Genomic DNA, 24,105 nt, shown 5'->3' on the forward strand with positions numbered 1-24,105 from the left:
AACATCCTCATTTACCAATGCAACAAAAAGAATAAAATACCTAGGAATAAACCTACCTAGGGAGACAAAAGACCTGTATGCAGAAAACTATAAGACACTGATGAAAGAAATTAAAGATGATACAAACAGCTGGAGAGATATACCATGTTCTTGGATTGGAAGAATCAACAATGTGAAAATGACTATACTACCCAAAGCAATCTACAGATTCAATGCAATCCCTATCAAACTACCAATGGCATTTTTCACAGAACTAGAACAAAAAAATTTCACAATTTGCATGGAAACACAAAAGACCCCGAATAGCAAAAGCAATCTTGAGAAAGAAAAACAGAGCTGGAGGAATCAGGCTCCCAGGCTTCAGACTATGCTACAAAGCTACAGTAATCAAGGCAGTATGGTACTGGCACAAAAACAGAAATATAGATCAATGGAACAGGATAGAAAACCCAGAGATAAACCCACGCACATATGGTCACCTTATTTTTGATAAAGGAGACAAGAATATACAGTGGAGAAAAGACAGCCTCTTCAATAAGTGGTACTGGGAAAACTGGACAGCTACATGTAAAAGTATGAGATTAGATCTCTCCCTAACACCATACACAAAAATAAACTCAAACTGGACTAAACACCTAAATGTAAGGCCAGACACTATAAAACTCTTAGAGGAAAACATAGGCAGAACACTCTATGACATAAATCACAGCAAGATCCTTTTTGACCCACCTCCTAGAGAAATGGAAATAAAAACAAAAATAAACAAATGGGACCTAATGAAACTTAAAAGCTTTTGCACAGCAAAGGAAACCATGAACAAGATGAAAAGACAACCCTCAGAATGGGAGAAAATATTGCAAATGAAGCAACTGACAAAGGATTCATCTCCAAAATTTACAAGCAGCTCATGCAGCTCAATATCAAAAAAACAAACAACCCAATCCCAAAATGGGTAGAAGACCTAAATAGACATTTCTCCAAAGAAGATATACAGATTGCCAACAAACACATGAAAGGATGCTCAACATCACTAATTATTAGAGAAATGCAAATCAAAACTACAATGAGGTATCACCTCACACCAGTCAGAATGGCCATCATCAAAACGTCTAGAAACAATAAATGCTGGAGAGGGTGTGGAGAAAAGGGAACCCTCTTGCACTGCTGGTGGGAATGTGAATTGGTACAGCCACTATGGAGAACAGTATGGAGGTTCCTTAAAAAACTAAAAATAGAACTACCATACTACCCAGCAATCCTACTACTGGGCATATACCCTGAGAAAACCATAATTCAAAGAGTCATGTACTACAGTGTTCGTTGCAGCTCTCTTTACAATAGCCAGGACATGGAAGCAACCCAAGTGTCCATCAAGAGATGAGTTGATAAAGATGTGGCACATATATACAATGGAATATTACTCAGCCATAAAAAGAAACGAAATTGAGTTGTTTGTAGTGAGGTGGATGGACCTAGAGTCGGTCATACAGAGTGAATTAAGTCTGAAAGAGAAAAACAAATACTGTATGCTAACACGTATCTGTGGAATCTGAAAAAAAAAAAAAAAGGTTGTGATGAACCTAGGGGCAGGGCAGGAATAAAGACACAGGCATAGAGAATGGACTTGAGGACATGGGGAGGGGCAAGGTTAAGCTGGGATGAAGTGAGAGAGTAACACTGACATATATACAGTACCAAATGTAAAACAGATAGCTAGTGGGAAGCAGCTGCATAGCACAGGGAGATAAGCTCAGTCCTCTGTGACCACCTAGAGGGGTGGGATAGGGAGGGTGGGAAGGAGACGCAATAGGGAAGAGATATGGGGATATGTGTATATGAATAGCTGATTCACTTTGTTATAAAGCAGAAACTTAACACACCATTGTAAAGCAATTATACTCCAATAAAGATGTTAAAAAAAAAAAAAGCAGCTGCCTGGGAAAAGCCTTCTGGATGTCATTTGTGATAGCAAGAGACAGGAAAAATCTTAAACCTGAATTTATGGAAAGGGTGAGCAGAATTATAAAACACTTTACTAGAGTTCAGATGCCTTTACTACAAACAATGGCAGATTCAATACCAAGGTACACCTTAAGACAACATGTGGTATTTGATTCACTACATTCTTGAGGCTATTACGGTACACTTCTGGGAAAACAGGTGGTCTCTGAACTTCAATGACTTCTCAAAACAGTGACTTAGACTACCAGGGAAGCCTGTAAATATAGCAGCTTTTCAAGAAATTCAGAATGATCTGCTTAAAATACAATCCAAAGATCAAGAATCAAGCTATCATGTAAGAAGTTAAATAGGTACTGAAATGGTCACGAGCTAGCTTTAAAAAAAGAGAACCTACATTAGGTCTGTATGTATGAATACAAAAACAATCCCCAAGATACATTGTTAAATTAAAAACACAAGGTATGGAAGCTATTTGTATAGTATGCCAAGAACACAAGGTATGGAAGCTATTTGTATAGCATGCCACCAATTATTTTAAAATAAAGGCGGACAGCAGAACTAAATTCTACACATTATATACATAATCTATGTCTTATGCTTGTATATCCATAGAATATTCTGGAAGAATACTCAAGAAATTTATAACAGTTGTTTCAAGGAAGAGGAATCAAACTCAGGGATGGGGTGGGAGGATGACATTCTTCCCACTCTCTTCTTTTACTATTTTCTTTTTTTTATACAAGTAGCTTGATTACCTATCCAAAACAGTTAAATAAATAGAACCCCACTTACTTGCAATTTTGGATTTAACTTCTGAAAATCTGAAAGATAAAAACCAATGATGAGGTTCATTATTTGTGACAAATGTACCATAGTAATTTAAGATGTTAATAAAAGGGGAAACTGGTTTTGGGGGTACATAGGAACCCTCTATACTAAATGTTGTCAGAAAAAAAAGAAAGGAAGCGGGGGGAGGGAGGGAGGGGAGGGAAAGACAAAGCCAGAGATGAGAGAGTACTGATAGTAGGAAGCATGCCATGTAACAAAACTGAATTTGGGCAATCCAGATGAGGTCTCTGGTTCTCACTGAGGAAATTCACATTGAACAACCAATTCCCCCACCCCGTTTTTTAAATTTTTAAATTTATTTTTTGATGTGGACCATTTTTTTTAAAGTCTTTATTGAACTTGCTATAATATTGCTTCTATGTTTTGGTTTTTTGGCCCAGAGCCATGTGGGATCTTTAGCTCCAACCAGGGATCAAACCTGCACCCCCTGCGAAGTCTTAACCACTGGACTACCAGGGAAGTCCCACCAATTCCCTTTTAAAGGGAGGAATTCTGTATGAGGCATTAATAACCCAGAAAGCCCCAACAACTGGGTTACTGTCCCTACTCATATTCACTGGCATTTTAAATTCACTTGATATTTGTCTATTTTCCCCTCAGCTGGGATTTCCTCATATGACATTCCACTATTGTTACTTAAAGAAAAACAACTATAAAATAAGCATATACAAATGAGTTATTTTAAAACTAGAAAAATAAAATAGAAGCCATAAAAAGGACCCAGCAATGTGCCTAGCATTCAACCTCTGCAAATTCAAAAACTAAAATATCATACACTACCATACACTAGAACTTTTTTCAAATCATAAGTATCCAGGGGGAATGCACAACATGGAAAATTAATGCTGAGAGATCTTATGTGATTAGTTTGAAGAGACAGGAGAGTGGCTGGCAAAAGAGATGCCAAAGACAGATGAAGAAGCTAATAATTTAAAGATCTATACAAAATTGATATCAAAGTCACAGTGGATCACAAAGTATGATAGGCCATACTGATCTTTGTGAAAAAATTAAACTTGATTAGGCTATATATTCAATTCTAAGGCCTGACAGGCTAAAACAAAACTGTAAGAGAAGCATGTAATTGAGAAGCAGGAGAAGATGAGTATATGCCTCTGTGTTTGTAGGGGTGGGAGACAGATGAAGCCAACAATTATGATGCAGTTATTGTGAGCCACACATTTTACCCATTTAAGTAAATGGTTTAACTCTGAAATAAAGTTAAAGAGAGGTTTTTTGTGGGTGACAAAATGAAATTATTAATAATAGCTAAATGACAGATGATGATTACTGCTAATCCTTTATGATGATACAAAGTTCAGAGTAAAATAAGGTATATTTGGGGGTAGGGAATTCACTTTCACTCTATGTTTGGGACATAATGGACAAGCTTTAAGTATAGTAATACATTTACATTCTACCTGTGCCTCAGGATTTTCAAGTATTACCAAAAGAATAAAATACGTATATTATCTGTTAAAAGGGAAGACATTTTTTCCAGATATTTAAATGGGAGAACCACTGTTAACAAGATTTTATTATAGAGTCTGACATTCCATGAACTAAAGGAAATCATGAAAGAATTTCCTTCTCAGTGAAGTTCTTTTAGGATGAAACCATTAATACTTAACTTAGCAATGGCCCCAGGGCCTTGCATCTAAAACAGGACTTCTTAACCTGAAGTCCCTAGGAAGGAGCCTACAGATAGGCTAAAGGGTCTAAAACTCCATGAAATTTTATACAACGGCCTGTGTATCTGATTTTTTTAAGGAAATTTCATAGCTTTCACCAACTTTTCAAAGGTGCCCAAGACCCCTAAAAGCTTAAGAATTCTCATGTAGACAGAAGAAAAAGGAGCTCAAGAGCCCCATGTTTAAGCTTTCTCTGTCCCCTTCTAGTCTGTTGATCAAAGTCCAAAAAACAAAGAAAATTCAAAATCTTACTCCAATTTCAAAATTCTCCATCAATTTTTTTCAAAAGAAAAACATAAGATTGAAATTATTTCAAGATATATCATTAAATTTAGTTGTTAAGATACCACATTTTTTTCAATCAGCTATTACATACTGTACCTGTACAAAGGCAGTCCTCAATAAGTTCTTGTTGAATTAATGAGCAAAATCATACAGGAAAAAGTACAATTTTATTCTATACACTACACCATATACCCAAATTAGCTCCTGAGAAATAAACTTGCCTATCAAAAGGTAACTCTTGGGCAATTAGGTGCAACTTCTGAATGATGTCTGCTGCCTCCTTTATCTATTAAAAAACAAAAGCAATAATTTTACAAAACCTTTATACATATCAAAAAATAATTTTATATTTAAAAATAGTAATATTCTTCTATGTATGCCCACAGACCCTCACCCAAACAATTTTCTTTAAAAAACACAACAAATAAAATCTTATGAGCAACAGGAATACATCTGGGGTATCACCAATAATGAGTCAATAAAACATAAATATTTGTCATTATTGTACTGAAATCTTGTGATTTTATAATGCCACAATCCCTTCCCAATGAAACCTGCAGTTCAAGTTTACTCCGAAAAAATTCAAATCATTGATTGCTGAAAGCAAGTTTAAGTATCTTCTGAGTTTGTGAAATGATAAACAAGATTTATAAAAATCCAGATCATACTGCTGTATAAATCCCATTTTAAGTGAAGAAAATAACAACAAAATGCCTGTCATTTAATGAACATATCAAGTTATAAAACTTGTTATAAAAGCAAAGATTACGTTTAATATGAAGTTTCTAGAATGGAATATGGTAAAGAAATGTTTGTACTTATTCAAGTTGTGGAACTGAAGGATTTAGGCAAGGGGTCCAAAATTCTTAAAATGCAGACATTTGTGCTTATTCACACTAAATGTATAGGGGAGTTATATAATGTTTACTTTTTAAAACAAATTTCAAATAAGTATTGAGTTTTATTTTGGCACACCTTTAAGTAAATGATTTTATGATCATTCACTTTCTTTTACACTAAAAAAAAAAAGAAGAGAGAGACATACAAACGTGAAGGAAGAGCTGAGAACATTAACAAAGATCTTTCTAACCAAGTACTCACGTGAAGTCTGGCAAGCAACTATGGAAAACAAAAGCAGGACCAAACGATATTGTTGTTTTGCCCAACAATAGTGAATATAGATAGCATTTCTGCTTCAGTTATCTCTTCTCTCCTAGTCAGCATGTCACTGTCATTTTCAGTTACCAGATGCTCACTCTATTCTACTGAACATGGGCACAGATACCACTGCATTATCTCTTTTCACCATGCCATTTGGCTGTACTAGCAATGTCCACCCTTTTTTCTCACCGATACTCCCTTCAGAAAGGACCTACATACATGTTTTATGTTCCTATCAGGAGTTTGTTCTTGTTGTTTCAAGAGATGGAAGTGTTTGCAAACTTCACTTAATATAGTAAGAAGTACAGCAGAGTAAATAACACTTGATTTTATGGAATTCCCATAGGTAATTATTTTATAAAAATTGTTTCAAGCACAAGTAGCTCTTAAGGTCATCCATCAGTTGAAATATACTATAAAAGTACAGAAGCTTTCAAAACCACAATCTAATAACTTGCTTATATCTGCTACTGATGTTAGGGTAAGGTGAGAGACCACCCATGCTAACAGGTTAAAGATAATCAGGGTCATCAGGCATTATCTACATGAAGAACATTAAGTTGTGATGCTAAGAAGAGAAACAACTAACATACTCCGTAATGACAGAGGTAAGAGGGAATATATACTATGGTCATAAAATGGGTTTTTTTTCCCAGAGAAGAAAATTAGAAGATTCTTAAAAGCAAAGATTAAAAAAAAGCAAAAATGACTTTGGAGCAGGAAGAAAAAGGAAAAAGATGGTTGTTATCTTTTCGCATTCTAATTCCTTCCAAAATCACACACCTCCCTAACTACATGGGTGATTTTCCTTTTCTTTCCATTGGGAAGGTGGCTGGCACACAGTGCAGAAATTGAGATACTTAGAAGTTTATCTAATAATTAGCAATCTAATACCATATATGATGTTCCTAAGTGTAGTTAACTGTGATAGTACCAGGCCAAAAGTAATGATTCAACAGTAACCCAAAACTTATGGGAGATATGAGAGAAAAACAAAACAATTGGGAAAAGAGGACTAGAGTATAAGAAAAAAGGAACAAGATGAAAGAAAATGGGATATGGTAGAGAGCGAAGCAAAGGAGAGAAAATAAGAGGAAGTAGCTTAAGCACTGTTAGCTCTACTTGCTCTTTAAAAATTACAGACAGCTAATGACCAAGTGAATGAAGTAGCAAGAATATGAATACTTTTTCTTCTTCTTTCAATCAAAATCTTAAAAATTAAGAGACAACAGTAATACCATGAACTACACAATTACTTGATAATTAAAATGTTTAAAGAAAAGTGTAAAAAACATAATTTCATTATGCAAAACATTACAAGCAATACAAATCAGGATAAAAATATGTGTAATCATTCAATTTTAAAATATTTATTTTTCTCTAGATTCTAAATGGCTGCCTTGAGCTGAATCAAATAAACAGACCAACTCACACTGGGTAAAATATCGGCATTTTGTTTATAACAAAACATAAATATACTCTACAGTCCAACAGGTATAATCCAAGGTAACCCAAGGTATAAGACTTGAATTATATACCATTTTATATATATATATAAATTTTTTATATGTATAAATATGTACTTTTATAATACATTAGAAATATGTATGTTTATATTTAGGAAACATAAAATAAAAGCATTCCATAAGGTATCCTGAAAAACAGTTCAGTGTTCAAGCCGTGTGTGTGTGTGTGTGTGTGTGTGTATACACTATTATACATAAAAATCACGTGAATATATAAAAGCTAGATATTGCCAGTATTTTACAAGTGTTTAAGTATGATAATGTTCTTGATGTTAATCTTATCAGTTCTACTTTATATTACAAATATAATTCCTGAAACTCATTATTTAAAATACTGCCTTTTCTTTAGAGGAGTTATCTCTAGATATGTAATCATTCCTTTTAAAGATCTCTAAAACTTATAAATTCTATACCCCTATATAGTTCCTACTCACAAAAAAATGTGTTGCTTAATTCAAAGTGAACTTCAGTACTACTTAGTTTTTAAAATTTCACTATCTGAGATATCCCATGGAGTACACTCAGAAAAATTCTGGAAGACTGTATTCAACATATTAGTGGACAATGTCACTATGTGCATATACCATCCATAAGAATGTCTATTTTTTCATGCATTTTGATTTTTTCCCCCAAGGGGAAGAAAGTGAGCTAAATAACCTCTTCCAAGATTGTAGAGCAGCCAACACCATGCAACCTTAGACCAGGATTAAGTGACTAGTGCTATGAAAAAGATTAACATGAACAATTAATTCAGATTTTTCTATTCTCTTTGATCCAAAGTATGCTTTAATTCTTTGTAAAAGATCTTTATTCAAGTAACAAAAACTAGAAGCTCTGAATTCCTTGCACAGAAAGATACTTCAGCTTGTCAATGATTTATGTCAGCCCACCCCCTCACCCAATGGAATGTGCCTATCAAATTCTGTTAATATTAAGAGTCAATTATGAGAAAGAAATATTTATTAAAATAGTTACCTCAACATTTCTAAACGATACAAATTTCATAAACAAAAATGCCAGGCAATCCAACTAAAAATCTGAATATATATAGTTGATCAGTAATCTGTAGATAAGTGTACATTTCAGAATAAAGACTTTTAATAAGTCACCTAACTCAGTGATTTGAAGTCTGACTCTGGAAAGTAATAACTGCAGTTCATAATTAGGGCATTGTTATTAATGCTATAATTTGCTTTTATCCTTCTGACAGTGCTCACCTTTTCAGAATTTGTAAAAACATCAGATTTCAATTCTCCATCTAGAAACTCATTAAAGTATTTCATCAATTTCTGAGCCTCTACTGCCCGTTGTCTGGGTGTGTTTACCCCCTCCAACTGGTCTCCAAGGTGACAGACCTTGGTTGCTACATAGCTGATGTGCTCATCTAGTTCTTGGAAATGTTGGAAGGCAACCTAGGAAAAATGTGAACAAGCATAAAATATAATCAGAGAACCCAGATTAACTACAAATACTATCATTATTACCAAGGGGAATCTGCATTAGAAGTATTTGGAATCTATCACCTTAACTACTTAAAAACACATTATCTTATGTAAATTACTGACTTTATTATTTTCTAACAGTTATACATGCTTAAGTGAAGGAATCTAAATATATGAAATCTGAGCAGAAATCAGCTTTCTAACCCCTAACACTAAAGAACAAACAGCCCCTGGGAGGCAGCAATGCTAAACATGCTCTTCTAACTACATTTACAAAGGGCAATCCACATCAGGTCCAAGCTGTGAAAGAGGTTCAGAGGTTCCAGATTAAGTTTAGGGCCTAAGAATGGCTAAGAAGCTTGGCCTACTTACCCCAGAGTCAGTCTAGAGATCTACTCCCAAATGGACTGAGGAAGAGTCCATTTTTACTCCCAAATGGACTGAGGAAGAGTTCTGCACATGCTTTTCCCAGTTACACCAGCATTCTCATTAGGGTATGTACCTCATGACTTTTGTGAAGCTTCCCAGACCAGGTTTCCTCTAGGGAAAAACTTCATCCAGGCAATAGCTGGTCTGGTATTATTATTTTGCTTTATGATTAAATGAGAATGCAAATAAATACCTAAATATCCAAGCTAATCATGACCCCCTAAAAATACAGGTCTACTGAATTATCATTCTTAAAAGTTTGCATTGTTAAAGAGAAAGCAAGGACCACACTGTAATGGATACCACCCCATCCTAAGGGAGTACTGTGATCCCAAACCAACACTCAGTAGGCAAGCAAGTGCACCAAGAGTGCCTGATAACAATTCATTAACATTTTATCCCATGAGATGGGAGCAGTATAAAGAAACCTCAACAATTCTGTTGCATTAGATTTTTTTTAAAAACTGAAAACTGAAAGGAAATAAAAATATTAAAGCCTATATAAACTACTCATTATTTAACTAATTGTTTACCTGATTGCTTTTCTGGAGATCTTGTACCTTCCTGGCAAATTCCTTAGCTTCTTTCTGACACTGTTGCTCTAGTTTCTCTACTTTCCTTTGAATCCTTTCATCCATTATCTGGAGTTCTTGAATATGATTTACAAATTCTTCTAATAATCTAACAAAGGAAAATTAGAATATGTATCAATCCATCTATAACTGATCACTAGGAAGTGACCAGTTCACTTATAATTGTACATAAAGTATTAGTGAGCATTCCTTGAGGTAAGGATGAACATGTTAATTTTCTCTTCAGCATCCTGTTAGGGATTATGTCTGACATAAATGAAAACCTCATATGGAATCTCCATTAACCCCCAGAATTGAAACCGATTTTATAGAAATAGTTAAAAAGGTAAATTGTACTATATAAAAATAATACTGTGCATTCCAGGGTATGGTGAATTTTTGTTCCCCCAATTTACGATACTTAAAACAACATATTCAACATGTTTTATTTTAGAGGTATAGCCAGCCATTTCTAATTTATTACTAATTGGAGAAAATATTAAATTCTCATAATGCAATAAAATCGCTTCCCCCATATCACTTAAAGTCCTTCTCTAAAATAAAAGAAACATAAAAGGAAAAAAATAAATCTCAAACTTCTAATGCTTCTTCCTTTTATTGGCCAGTTGTTAACTCCCTTTACATGAATGTTGAAAGGAATTCCAACAGTCACCTCTATTCCAGATACAAATTTGTACTAGATTGGGTCTACGAAAAAAAAATTTTTACTTCACCTTTTAGGATCAAAAGCTTCAGGTCCCCCTCTAGAGCCTCCTCCTGGGGTTCTCCATACAAGACGTTCAATATACTCATCTGCCACAAAAGGCTCCTAGTTTACAAAATAAATGTTCCTTTAAAAAGTTTCACAGGCCATGACTTAATACTACTTACAAAAATGAAATAGTTTGTACCACGTGAGAACCTAAAATTAAATTACTAATTAAATATATCTGTATTATTAAAATGTACAGGCTTTTTCAATTTAAAAAATCTTCAATAAACAAATTACTTAATGAAAATTAGTATATTAAAATATTAAAGAGTATTATGAGCAGGAACATACCAAAGGAAAAATGAACAAGGGACACAAACAATTTATAGAAGAAATACAAATGGCCAAGAAACATGAAATATATATAGCTTCACTAGTAATCAAATAAGGTCAAGTTATCACTTTTTTTTTCTTCTTTTTGCCTCACAAACTGACGAAGTTTTTCTTTTTCCTTAATTATAATATGCATACAAGAGAGGGTAAGCTGAAATTCACTCTCATTATTCTTAGAAATGTTAAAAGGTACAGTATTTTTGGAGGACAGTAGGTAACATTTTGGTAACATCAAAGTACTACAAATGCTCATACCCTTTAAACCAGTAATTCTACTTTTAAAATTCTAAGGGAAAAAGCAGATATGAACACAAAATTTTTGTATTATATATAACTCTGAAAAATTATTACACAAATATTCAACAAAATCATTATTGAAAAATTATAGTAAACTTACAGGATAAAACAATTATTTTCCTATTAAAGTCATGTTGTAAAAAAATTTAATGAAATGAGAAAAAAATGCTCACGTATAATATCTGATATTAAAAAAGCAGGATAGGACTTCCCTGGTGGCGCCGTGGTTAAGAGTCCGCCTGCCAATGCAGGGGACACAGGTTTGAGCCCTGGTCGGGGAAGATCCCATATGCCACAGAACAACTAAGCCCGTGCGCCACAACTACTGAGCCTGTGCTCTAGAGCCCGCGAGCCACAACTACTGAAGCCCGCATCTAGAGCCCGCGAGCCACAACTACTGAAGCCTGTGTGCCACAACTACTGAAGCACACGAGCCTAGAGCCCGTGCTCCACAAGAGAAGCCACTGCAATGAGAAGCCCACGCACCACAACAAAGAGCAGCCCCCGCTCACCGCAACTAGAGAATGCTTGCATGTAGCAACGAAGACCCAAAGCAGCCACAAATAAATAAATAAATAAGTATTTTTTTAAAAAGTAAATTCTGAACAAAGAACTATATGCAGCTAAGGAATAAGTCATCTGGGGAAGGAATGCTCCAAGTACAGGGAACAAACTTAGTATGCAAGTAATGACAAGAGGCCAGTGTGACTAGAGCACAGTGAGTGAAGTGGAGAATAGTTGTAGATGAGATCAAGAGAGGTGGTGAGAATCCACAGCTTGTACTAAGGTCTTAAAGGATGTACTATAACATATTCCCCGTTATCGACTGAAGAAAAGGCCAGGTTCCCAGGAGGAAGGACTCTGCAATATGCTGGCAAACATATGCAGTAATGATTCTACTATTCCTTTCCCCAAAAGCAGTTACAACAATTTACTTGAGTAACTATATACTAGGGAAAGGGAAATACTCAAACTTTTTGAGGTCTGTTGTATACAGGGTCCTAGCTGACATTCTTGATTGACTCAAAGCACCATGGACTCAAGAGACATATGGGAGGAGGACATACAGGAGCCAAGTAATAAACACATTCCTAGCCAAAGTCAAGCTCACCATCAGTCCAATGGGCCATTAGCCCAACTAGTGGCCATTTCCCCAGTTTGCAAACCTTTAATAGGAACAGACACACTTGATGGCCAATGCAACTTCCACACTGAGTCCCTGGTTTACAGAGTAGGAACTATTATGGTGGGGAAGTCCAAGTAAAAGTCTCTGAAATTGCCCCTCCCTACTCAATGTAGTAACCAAGTGGAATGGCAAAAATTAGTGCCACTCTTAAAGCTCTAAAGCAAGGATCAGCAAATTTTTTCATAAAGGACTAGATAGTATTTTAGGCTTGAGAGCCACAGAGTCTTTGTTACAACCATTCAACTCTGCCTATGTAATACAAATGTAACCATAGGCAACACATAAACAAATGGTCTAGCTATGTATCAATAAAACTTTAAAAACAGGCAGGTATCCCATGGGCTGTAAATTTGCCAACCCCCATCTAAAGGATGCAGGGGTAATGTTACCTATCATTTTCTCATTTAATTCATCAGTCTGGGTTTTGCAGAAACCAGACAAATCCTGGAGGATGACTACCTCAATAATCAACCAAAAAGTAGCCCCAGTTACATCTGCCGTGCCACATGCAGTACCTCCCAGCCTCATGCTATATGGCTAATGATTTAGGTGATACGTTCTTTTCCATCCCTACCAGCAAAGAGGATCAGACAGTTCATGGTCACATAGAACTGACAACAGTGTACATTTACAGTTTTGCTTCAAGGCTGTGTGAACTCTTACCCTCTATTATAACATGATCTGTACTGTATGGACATTCTGCAGAACATCTTACTGATTCCTCTTATGAACTGACATCATGCTAATTGGGCCAAATGAGCAAGAACTGGCTAGCACACTGGAAAAGCTTGGTAAGACACACGTGATCCAGAGACTGAGACATATACTCTATAAAGATTCACGGGCACAGTGTATCAATAAAATTTTTAAGGTAGACAGGGGAGGCTGGGACATTGCATTCAAAGTAAAGGACAAACTATGGTACCTTGCACCTCCACCACAACGAAGGACACATAACACCTGGTAGGCCTTTTCAGCTTCTGGAGCGAACATATTCCACACCCACTCTGGCACATATATCAGGTAACACAAAAACAGAAAAGGGATCTGTGGAAGAGGGGGCCATACAACCTAGCAGACCCAACAGTATTAAAGAAATCAGCATTTACTGAAGTATTAAAGTAATCAGTGCCAAGAAACAATGTCATGTGGAGTTATAGCAAGCTCCAGTGGGATAATCACAACACAGATCCCTGGACTGTGAAAGAAGATCATGCCATTTGCAGCAGAATTACACATCTTTTGAGGAACAACTCCTAATACGCTTCTGGACTCTGGCAGAGAAGGTACACCTGACCACCATGCATCCAGAATTATAACATGAGGTGTGTTCTAACAGACTCCCCAAGTGGACCTAGGAACTGTCCATCATAAGATGGAAGTAGTAAACCCAGGATCAAACATGAACAGAACCACAAAGCAAACTGCATAAGCAGGTAGCCCAAACTCCCATGTCTTCCACTACTATTGCACTAGCATCCTTCCCTCAGTTCACATGCATGGCCTTATGGGAATCTCTTACAACCAGATGATAGAGAAGGAAATAGCATGAGCTTGGTTTATGAAGAGTTGGCTAAGCATGTGGGTGCCAAATGAAAATGGACAGCAGCTGCAATTACAACCTCCCTCAACAGTGGCTTGAAACTCAGTGGCAAGAAAAAAGAATCCTCCCAAAAGGCAAAGCTTTGGGAAATACACCTGGTCATTCTCTTGGGTGGACAGAAAACTGACCTGCAGTTAGAATATATATGGACTCACAGACAATGGCAAAGGGCCTGACTATCAGAGGAAAAAGACTGAAAGAAAGAGAACAGGCAAGTCTGGGGTACAGGCATGTGAATGGATACATGAGACTGGGCATGAAGTATGAAGATCTTAGTACCACATGTTAACATTCACAAGAAGACACCAACCAAGCAGACAAGACGACTCTGCCAGCTGACACCAGCCAGCCTCTGTCCGGCATTAGCATATTGCGCACATGAACAGAGAGAACACAGTTCAGAGATACGGCCCCAACAGCATGAGGTACTACTTAGCAAGGCTGATCCATCTAGTGTCAAAGCCAAAGATCTAGCTTAAGAGTGACAGAGACCACCTCTGAGCTCCTAAAACAGCCCCATCCTTCAAGTAGGCTAATCAGCCATGTGGTAGCAAGTTGACTACACTGGGCTTTTTCCATGCTGGAAGAGTCATTCATTCTAACAGGAATAGAAACATTCCAAATTGAGTTTGCTTATCCTCAGAGGAAGTGTTTGTTCTCCTGGCACAGGATCTCACATATCAGACCATGGGACCCATTTAACAGCAATGGGCATGGAATCAACTGGTCATATCATAAACCATACCACCCAGAAACTGCCAGTCTGATAGAGCACTGAAAGAGCCTGCTGAAGGTATAACTGAACTACCAGTTCAGAGACAATACTCTATAAAGATGGAGCACTATCCGCCAAAATGCAGTATACATTCTGAATTTAAAACCTTTATATGATGCTGTGTCCCCAACAGAAAAAACACATGAGCCTGGGAACAAGGAATAAAATCAGAAGTGGCCCTGATCATCATGACTCCCAATTTGTTCTTGCTATTCCTGCAATTCTAAGGTCTACAGGGTTAGAGGTCTTAATCTCCAAAGGGGGAATACTTTTGTATGGGAACATAATTAAGAGTCCCAATAAACTATAACTGCAAGTGCTGCCTGGGCATTTGGCTGCTTTTATCCAGCTAATAAAAAACAAGAGGAGTGACCATCTTTGGCAGGGCAACTGACATCATCAGAGGGAGACAGGGTGGCTACTATACAGAGGGGGCAGGGAACAATATGTTTGACACAGAGATCTCCTTGTAAGGATCTTGTGATACTCCCTTGACCAACTCTGAAAGTACACGGACATGTGCGCAGCCCCGGCCTAAGAAGAGTATGGTAACCAGTTAAGCCACCTAAAGCAGCAGACATACTAGCTGAAGGTGAGAGGGAGTTAGAACGGAGAGTAAAAAATGGAAGGTGATATCAGTTGCAACCTGAGACCACATGCAACAGTAGGGGCCATAGTTCATCCCACTAACCACCTTCTAATTTTCCTCCAGGATAAGAACCCCAACTATAGTCTAGAGGAGGTACCCCCCAAATGTATGTGAAGACATAGAGTCTAGTGGCACAGGGGTGGTCTGCAGTGGACACGTGTCATCCAGATCTCCCTTCAAGAAGGGTCTTGCTCTAACTGCTAGCAGTGCTGTCAGCACAGAACCTTCACCTGGCAGTATTTTCAGGGATCCACTCAGCTGCAGAGAGCCACTTCACTCAATGTCATACTTTTCTCAATGTGGTCTATATCCAATGACTAAATAAGTTGGGGATATAAAGGCCTGACCACTTTGGTAAAAAGCAGGACAACTCTGATAGGTAATTTTAGTTCCAGATCTTCCCACAGGGATCATCACCATTATCACTGGGCCAGCATTGTACTGCTACTTCTCCAAAGGCCCAATCTTGCTTCTTTACCCTGTCCTTTCACATGTGTTTATCCCAAGCGTACTTTCTAATAAATATTCTGCACACTACACTCTGTCTCAAAGTCTGCTTCTCTGGGAAAACCTGCAACACTGTACTAGTCTAGTCAAGAGATGCTAATGACTCAGATGAAAGTGGCAGTAGAGGGGGTACTGTGATGTGGCCTGGTTCATGACATTTTAAAGACTGTACTCATACAAAGTGCTGATGAATTGGATGTGGGGAGAAATTTTAAAAAGGAATCATGATTACTCATAGAGGTCTGCAGCCTGAACAACTGTATGAATGGTAAATGGTGCCATTTAGTGAGACTGGGGAAAGAGATGGAAAAGGGAGTAGGGATGTAAGCGTTCTATTCTGCATATGATATGTTGAAGATGCCAATTAGATACACAAGTGAATATGCAGAAGACAGAGTCAGAAAAATAAGTTTGTATTACAGGGAAGAAACTGGCATTAGACATAATCTTAGAGTTACTTAAAACCTCAGAACAGGATGAGATCATCTAGGAAGAAGAAGGGCATGCCAACATGTGGAGATAGGAGGAGGAAAGGGATCCAACAAAAGACAAAGTAAGGGGGACCAGTAAAGCAGGAGGAAAACTTAGGAGACAACAGCATCCTGGAAGCAAAGTTCAGCTTTCATCTGCAGACGCAATCAAATTATCAACAAGAGTTTAAGATAAATCAACTACTGATTCCAATGGAATGGAAGTTCCGAAAAAGCAAAAAACAAAACAAAACCTTTGCTGCTTATAAAACCAAATAAATCCCAATAATTTACTTTCTAATACTTAGCATTGCTGCAAAGGCATTTACAATGAGAAAAAGATAGTCAAATTAACAAATTCTCCAAGACCTCCAAATGACCAAGTCCTCCTAAGAGGATTCTCAAAGATACCTGTAAACTATTACCCCAAAAATCTTTTAGAATTTCGTGAACCTGACAAAGGTATATCTTAATCTCTATTTTTCTGTAGTAATTAAAAGCAAACAGCCAAAACAAAAACAAAAATCTAAGTGTGTACCACAAAGATACTATCATATTAAATTCAACTTTACATAATTGATTACTGTGTTGATCTATTAAACTGATTTCCTATTCTTTACAAATGCTACCAATTGTAATAAAAACTTGGGGTTTGTGGTCATTTCTATTAAAAATTAAGACCTCAAGCCCTTGGACAGGAACATAAATCCCTAATTTAACATTGTTTCCTTGAGAAAATCCAACCAAACGTTTATATTTTCTTATAGTAGCTTTCCCAAAAATAGATCCAATAAAATATGTTACAGCCACCCACAAACTCAAAGAACCTATAATATTTTCGTTTGCTTGGATTAAAAAATAAGGCTCAGGGCTTCCCTGGTGGCGCAGTGGTTGAGAGTCCGCCTGCTGATGCAGGGGACACGGGTTCGTGCCCCGGTCCAGGAGGATCCCACATGCCGCGGAGCGGCTGGGTCCGTGAGCCATAGCCGCTGAGCCTGCGCGTCCGGAGCCTGTGCTCCGTAACAGGAGAGGCCACAAGAGTGAGAGGCCCGCGTACCGCAAAAAAATAAAAATAAGGCTCAGAGGATTTCAGAGAGAAGTATTTCTGTGTCCTATTAAACAAACTAACAGGTGGGTTCAAGTACTTCCTATATAAGGTGCTTTTCTTAAATTCATTGTGCAGACCACTGCCAAACTAATCTTTAAAACACTATATTCCCTTTTAGTCAGAAATTTCCGTATGCAATTCCTAAACTATGAAGTTTACACTCTTAAGTCTGCCCTTGAAGTTCTTATATTACACTACCTAACCAAATTTCTTTGCGCCCCAAAATGAACAGGTACACTACCAGCAGCCTCCTCTAGTCTTCTTTTCAAACCCATGCTACTTCTGCTTCCTTACCTGTGACCAGGTAACTCAACCTACAAGGATACTTATGGGGAAAGGGTTCTTTCCCTAGATGATCTCCACTGATTTCTTTACTCTTAACCCCTAGGAGGCTTAAAAATTCAAATGCCAACACAAAAAATTATATTACTGCCATTTTGTCATTTATTGTTTTATAGTAACATTTGTAAGTTTTTCTCTTCTCCAAATTAAATTGAAAGCAAAGGCAGGATTTGTCATACACTTCTCTTGCTTTCCAGCTGTGGTCAACAGAACAATGTTGAGCACACCATAGATGCGCAATAAATCAAACCACTTGTTATCGGGGCCATGGCCAAATCCCCTGCACAGGATCTTGAAAATCAAAACTTGCTTTATAGATCCAAAACCAAAAAGGCAGGACCACCACCCTCCACTCCAGAAATAAAAAAATAGGCATTCTATGGTGTTATAAATCCAAGATTCTACCAGAAACCAAATATGAACTTTATGCAATTCTGGCACTGGAACTAAGTGAATTTTATCACATTTGGCTCTCCTTTTAACCACATTTGATTTGATTTTCATGAGACTATGTGTTTCATGGTGGATTTAAATGAATTACATTTATTGAACATTGATTCTTTTGAAAAGCACCACAAACGTTTTGTTTCGTTTCAGACTAGCAAAATGGGATTCATCCTACCCATGGAAAGGTAGAAAGAAAGCACACACAAGACAACTAAGGGACTAAGTGATAAGCATACTAGGAGCATCTTTTGTTCCAGTAGTCTTCAACCCTGGCTCCTCACACAGACCTCCTAAAACTCTTGTAATTTCCAGAGTGACAAAGGTGATAGGAGTGGTTTACACAGAACTCCTAAATCCCTTGGAATCTCCTGGGTAATAGGAGCATCTTTTGTCCTACTGAAGCAACTCTTGGTGGGCTCCTGTATGGGGACTGGTCACCAGAAAGATAAGCATGATTAGAAGCCTGGAACTTTCAGCCTCACCCCTTATACTCTGGGAAGGGGAGAAGGGCTAGAGGTTGAGTTAATGATTATCCCTACATGATGAGACCTCCATAAAAATCCCTAAAGTGTGGGGTTCAGAGAGCTTCCAGGTTGCTGAACACATCAAGGTGCTGGAAGGGTGGCAGCACCCAAGAGAAGGGAAGTGCTGCACTCCTTCCCCGTATCTTGTCTTATGTACCTCTTCCATCTGGTTGTTCCTGAGTTTTATCTTTTTATAATAAACCAGTAATCTAGTTAGTAAACTGTTTTCCTGAGTTCTGTGAGCCGTTCTAGCAAATTACTGAATCTCTAAGAGGGGGTCATGAGACCCTCCAATTTATAGCTGTCAGTCAGAAACACAGGTGACAACCTGGACTGCAACTGGTATCTGAAGTGGGGGCATTTTTGTGGGACTGAGCCCTTAACTTGTGGGATCTGATGCTAACTCCAGGTAAACAGTATCAGAATTAGAGTGAATTGTAGGACACCCAGTCAGTGTCTATTGGAAAACTGAACTGAACTGTTGTGGAAGAAAATCCCCACACATCTGGTGTCAGAAATGAAGTAATACTGAGAGTAGTGGTAGAATGTTGAGAGAAGAGTTCTTTTTTTTTTCTTTGACTCCATCTCAAACTCCAACTCAAACCATCTTTTAACTCCAGTACCTGGAAGGATTTCTGGCCTAAGGTAGGTAAGGTAAGATAAGTTAAATGTTTACTGAATGAATACATTTTCTCATATACATGATACTGTAATTGGTGGCAAGGTTCCACAAACACTTGTTTAATAGCTAACATGTCTAAAACAAGTAGCATTTCAGCACCCTGAAGGTAAAGGAGTGGTCCTTACTTGTATATCTCATGTTCATTAAACATATTTAAATAGTTAATTGAACAAGAGAATAAGTCTTTTTCAATAAGTCTGTTTAAATAGCTTTTGTTAGTTTGTAAATCTAAGAGACATAAATATGTTTTTACACAAACGTGTTCTTAGCTATTCAAATTCTAATCTGGAAGTCAAACAGCCATTGTCACCACAGTCAAATTACATGATCTCAAACACTATTATCAAGGCATCTACGTTTACAAGAAAGAAAAAAAAAATCAAATTCCTAATCGTGGCATTTAGGACCTCTACAATTAAACCCCGATTACCTTACATAGCACTCTTCTTCTTCATGCATGCTATATTTCAGCTAAAATGAACTCTTCCCTTGTCTCTGGGGTCTACAGTTACCTCCCTTTATATCTGGACTTTTATCGTCTTGTCTGCTTTATACATATATATATAGTTATATATCTATCTTCTCTTCCCTTATTTAACAGTAAGGGCGAGTTCTATATATAATTCAACATTTTCCAAAGTATGTTCCACAGAATTCACAAAATTAACAGTAGAAAGTAAAACAGGCTCATGGTCAAAGAAGTTTGGGAAATGAACTTCTTAGAATATTTAACATACTAAGGTATATTGTAAATCTCTAATGAAACAAAGCATGCCCATACCCAAAACTTCCTTGGGCTCTGAACCATTTGGGTTTTTTGCAGCACATCTCATAGGATTAATATGTATACAGCACACCCTTTGAGACATGCAGTCTCATTAACTTAGTAGGTACTCAACAAATATTTGTTGAATGAATGGGTAACAGACCCTACTTAACAAAGAACTTTCCCATAAAGGTAGCTTGCCCAAGCAGAAGAATAGTCATTGTCTCCAGAAGAATGACAGGAGAGAAAAATAGCAAGTGAGAAGGGAGTACAATGTTCTCAGTAGTGCAGTGAAAAGAGAGGAATACTTATGACAACAGAGAAAAAATTTACTATCCCCGCCACTTTTTATAAAGAGGACATAATCCAAACCACATAGGAATTCCTGTTTAGAATGTCCAACCTGAGGTGATCATTTAGAAACACTGCAGACAGAACTTTTAAACCATTTCTGTCAATTGAGGAAATATCCGGTAGTTTGATTTTGTTGTATGAAGGTGTTTATGTTAAAAAGGAAGTCTCACAGGACCAATAAGATTTTGAAAGAAATAGGATTAACACTTATGAAATTTCATGGATTCAAAACATAATTTTGTATTGATTTAACTTGTTTTTCAATGTGAAAAAATTAAAACACAACTCAGTTTATTGGTGCATTAAAGCCAGGATACAAAAACTAAATATCCTTGACTACATCCTGACCTCTGTTTTCCACAGTTCTCCAGCTGTGACTAAGAAAGGGAAGCAAGAGAAAAAGCACTCCCTGACTTTCCTACAACCTAGGTCCTAAGGCAAAAGCAACAGGAAATGGCGGTGACAAACGAAGTTTGGTTTTTGTTTTCTTTTTTTCCTTCTCCCTCTAAAGCAAAGAGACCAACTTTTCACTTAGGGATGAAAACTTATTCAAGAGTAGAATCCACTGTAGGGATGAAAAGATAAATACACTTCCTAATCATGACTATTTACCTTTAATTGTAACTACTAAAGTAATATGCTTTTAAAAAAATTTTTATTTATTTATTTATTTTTGGCTGCCTTGGGTCTTCGTTGCTGCATGTGGGCTTTCTCTAGCTGCGGCGAGCGGGGGCTACTCTTCGTTGCAGTGCAAGGGCTTCTCACTGCGGTGGCTTCTCTTGTTGCGGAGCACAGGCTCCAGGCGCGCAGACTCAGTAGTTGTGGCGCATGGGCTTAGTTGCTCCACAGCATGTGGGATCTTCCCGGACCAGGGCTTGAACCCGTGTCCCCTGCATTGGCAGGCAGATTCTCAACCACTGCACCAACAGGGAAGTCCCTAAGGTAATACGCTTTTAATTTTGATGAAACAACATACTACATATGGTCAGGAAAGAGAAAGTCACATGAGTTAAGATCCATAAGCATGTTCAAGGTTGTTCTATGAACACTGTGGACACAGGACTAGTCTGTCTCTATCATCACTGGTAAGTGAATATTACCTGCTATCATAACTGGAGTCACTGAGTTAACTTAAACCCTAATTTAGTTTAACTACTTTACTAAATGGCAAGACCCTAGAAAGCTAAATATACTACAGATATTTCTCCACCTCCTCTCCTTCCCCCGTGGTGGGGGCAGGGGGAACAGAAATCAAATATATTTTCAAGGAAGTATATGTGGAGTCATGCGATCAAACATTCAAGGAAAAAAAAGACAACTGGGAATGTCAAGCAGGATCCATAAGCCCAAAGGTTAATGCCTTCTAAACTGTATGACAAAATAACAGTTTTCTATTAATAGCTGGCTGGTCCCATATTTCATTATATTAAAGGCTTCAAGTTCATAAATTGTTTTCTACCTTTACAAAAATGTGAAAATAAAACAAGGAACTACAGAATTACTTAGTATCTTGCTCAGGAACATACAGTAAAAGCTTGTAGCAAAAAGAATGTCTCCCTGCTCCTGTGTCAATCAATAAACAGATGGCACAATTTTGGAGTTAGAGAAATTAATGTAAAATATATCCCTACAGTTAAATCTGAGGAAATGTAATTAATATTTCCCAATTCTTTCTTACAATTATATTCTTTCACTCATAAATTACTATCTTATTACAACTTATTATAAAAATGGCATATACTATTCCTCAATAAATGCATTATCTATCCAAAAGCTGATAGAAACCCAAAATATAGTTAGCTAACAAATGAAAAGTTCCCAGTTGTTATAGAAACTGTGGCATTCAAATTTTAAGCCAAAAAAACCCAAACAAAACCTGCTGAATCTCACGCAGAAAAAAGGATCCAATTTTCACTTATGGAGAAATTATCTATTGTCAACTGCAGCCTTAATTATTTCTTACACTTTTATTATTCAATATGAAACACAAGCACACATCAAAAAGGTTCTTCCTTCCCCTTCCTTCATATCTCAGTTTTCATTTCTGTCACAAAAGAAGATCCCCTACACGTTGTTAGGTGGTCTAATTAAAATTTTCCTATTCTATTATCTCAAGCATCACAGCTTCTCACACAGGATTCCCCTAAACTGAATTTTAAGTTTTAGAGACTGAAAACGGTCCAAGAAACACATTAGAATCTCACTGTCTCACGCGTTAAGAATTCTTTTTTTTTTTTTACATCTTTATTGGAGTGTAATTGCTTTACAACAGTGTGTTAGTTGCTGCTGTATAATAAAGTGAATCAGCTATACATATACATACATCCCCATATCCCCTCCCTCTTGCGTCTCCCTCCCACCCTCCCTATCCCACCCCTCTAGGTGGTCACAAAGCACCGAGCTGAGGGGGGTTATAATACACTTCAATTCCTCAAGAGCCGAACACAAATGTTAATTTTACTTTTGACTTCCTTCAGTCGGAAAGGGCTTAGTAGGCCTTTATCGTCGTAAAAAATACTACAGCCTTTTCAAATAGAAGGGTAAACTGGTAGGCAAGTGAGCGCCGCTTCCAACACTGGCTAACGGAGTCATTACTGAACCACCAGAAGCGCCTAGTCGTCCCAATCTCAAGGCGGTGGGGGGGCCCTAGAATATCACGCGGGGATCCAGGCGACAAGACGGGTCTCACCAGACCTGGGTCAGGCTCCTCTTTCCGTGCCCCAAGTCAGCCCTTCCCACTCTCATCCCGAGTTCATCTTCCAACGCCCAAACCCCGAGGCTCCCTTCCAGCCGTGCGGACAAAACCAATGCTCCTCCGCTGGGACTCCGGGATTGCTCCCCTGCCCACCTCCCCACCCCGGTCCCCAAGCCACCCCTCCCCCCTTTCACGCTCCGCCCGCGCCGACACGGGAGCCACCACCCCACCCCTCCCCCTTCTCACCTTCCTTCCCCAGGGCTGCTCCCGCAGCCGCGAACGCCCGCTCCTCTGCCCGCCCACCTCGCTGCTCACACCCCGGGCCCGCCACTCCCTGAAGAGCTGCGGAGACCCACCTCGAAGAGCTCGGCCGTCGTGGCCATCCCGGCCGGCTGAGAGGCTCGCCTCGTACTGGATGCCGTCTCTTCTTCACATGCTGCGCCTCAGCGGCGCCGCGCACAGGTCTCTGCTCGGCTCACCAGCTCCGGCTCCCGGCCGCCGCGGGCCGCCCCGCTCCCCGCAGAGCCCAGGCGGGGCGGGAAAGCGGCCATGAAGCGAAGCCGCAGACGCCTGTCAACTGCCTCCCGGCGCCGCCCGCGCCGCTCCCATTGTCACCGCCTCGTACGCCGGAAGTGGAGCTGCGCGCTCCCGGGTGGCTGTTGGGAGGGGCCGGCGAGG

The 24,105-nt window shown here is 38.3% G+C and overlaps 1 protein-coding gene across 4 annotated transcripts in view; it reads right to left on the reverse strand.

Moving 5' to 3' along the window:
* The window catches only part of EXOC5 (exocyst complex component 5), a 55,001-nt gene extending 30,939 nt beyond the window's left edge, over nt 1–24,062 (reverse strand). Inside the window, exons 1-6 of one of the 4 annotated variants that reach the window (XM_032621102.1) lie at nt 23,784–24,062; nt 10,652–10,746; nt 9,879–10,026; nt 8,692–8,886; nt 5,009–5,073; nt 2,755–2,783 (exon numbers count right to left, since the gene is read on the reverse strand). In XM_032621102.1, coding sequence (XP_032476993.1) covers nt 2,755–2,783; nt 5,009–5,073; nt 8,692–8,886; nt 9,879–10,026; nt 10,652–10,746; nt 23,784–23,810 — 559 coding nt within the window. In that variant the 5' untranslated portion in view covers nt 23,811–24,062. Of the gene's footprint in view, nt 1–2,754; nt 2,784–5,008; nt 5,074–8,691; nt 8,887–9,878; nt 10,027–10,651; nt 10,747–23,426; nt 23,543–23,783 lie in introns of those variants that run through there. The other 3 variants (XM_032621104.1, XM_032621103.1, XM_032621101.1) reach the window with 3 other exon arrangements.
* Nucleotides 24,063–24,105: the final 43 nt, after the last annotated feature.

Source organism: Phocoena sinus, chromosome 2, assembly GCF_008692025.1.
Source record: "Phocoena sinus isolate mPhoSin1 chromosome 2, mPhoSin1.pri, whole genome shotgun sequence".
NCBI classification, from domain to species: Eukaryota; Metazoa; Chordata; class Mammalia; order Artiodactyla; family Phocoenidae; genus Phocoena; species Phocoena sinus.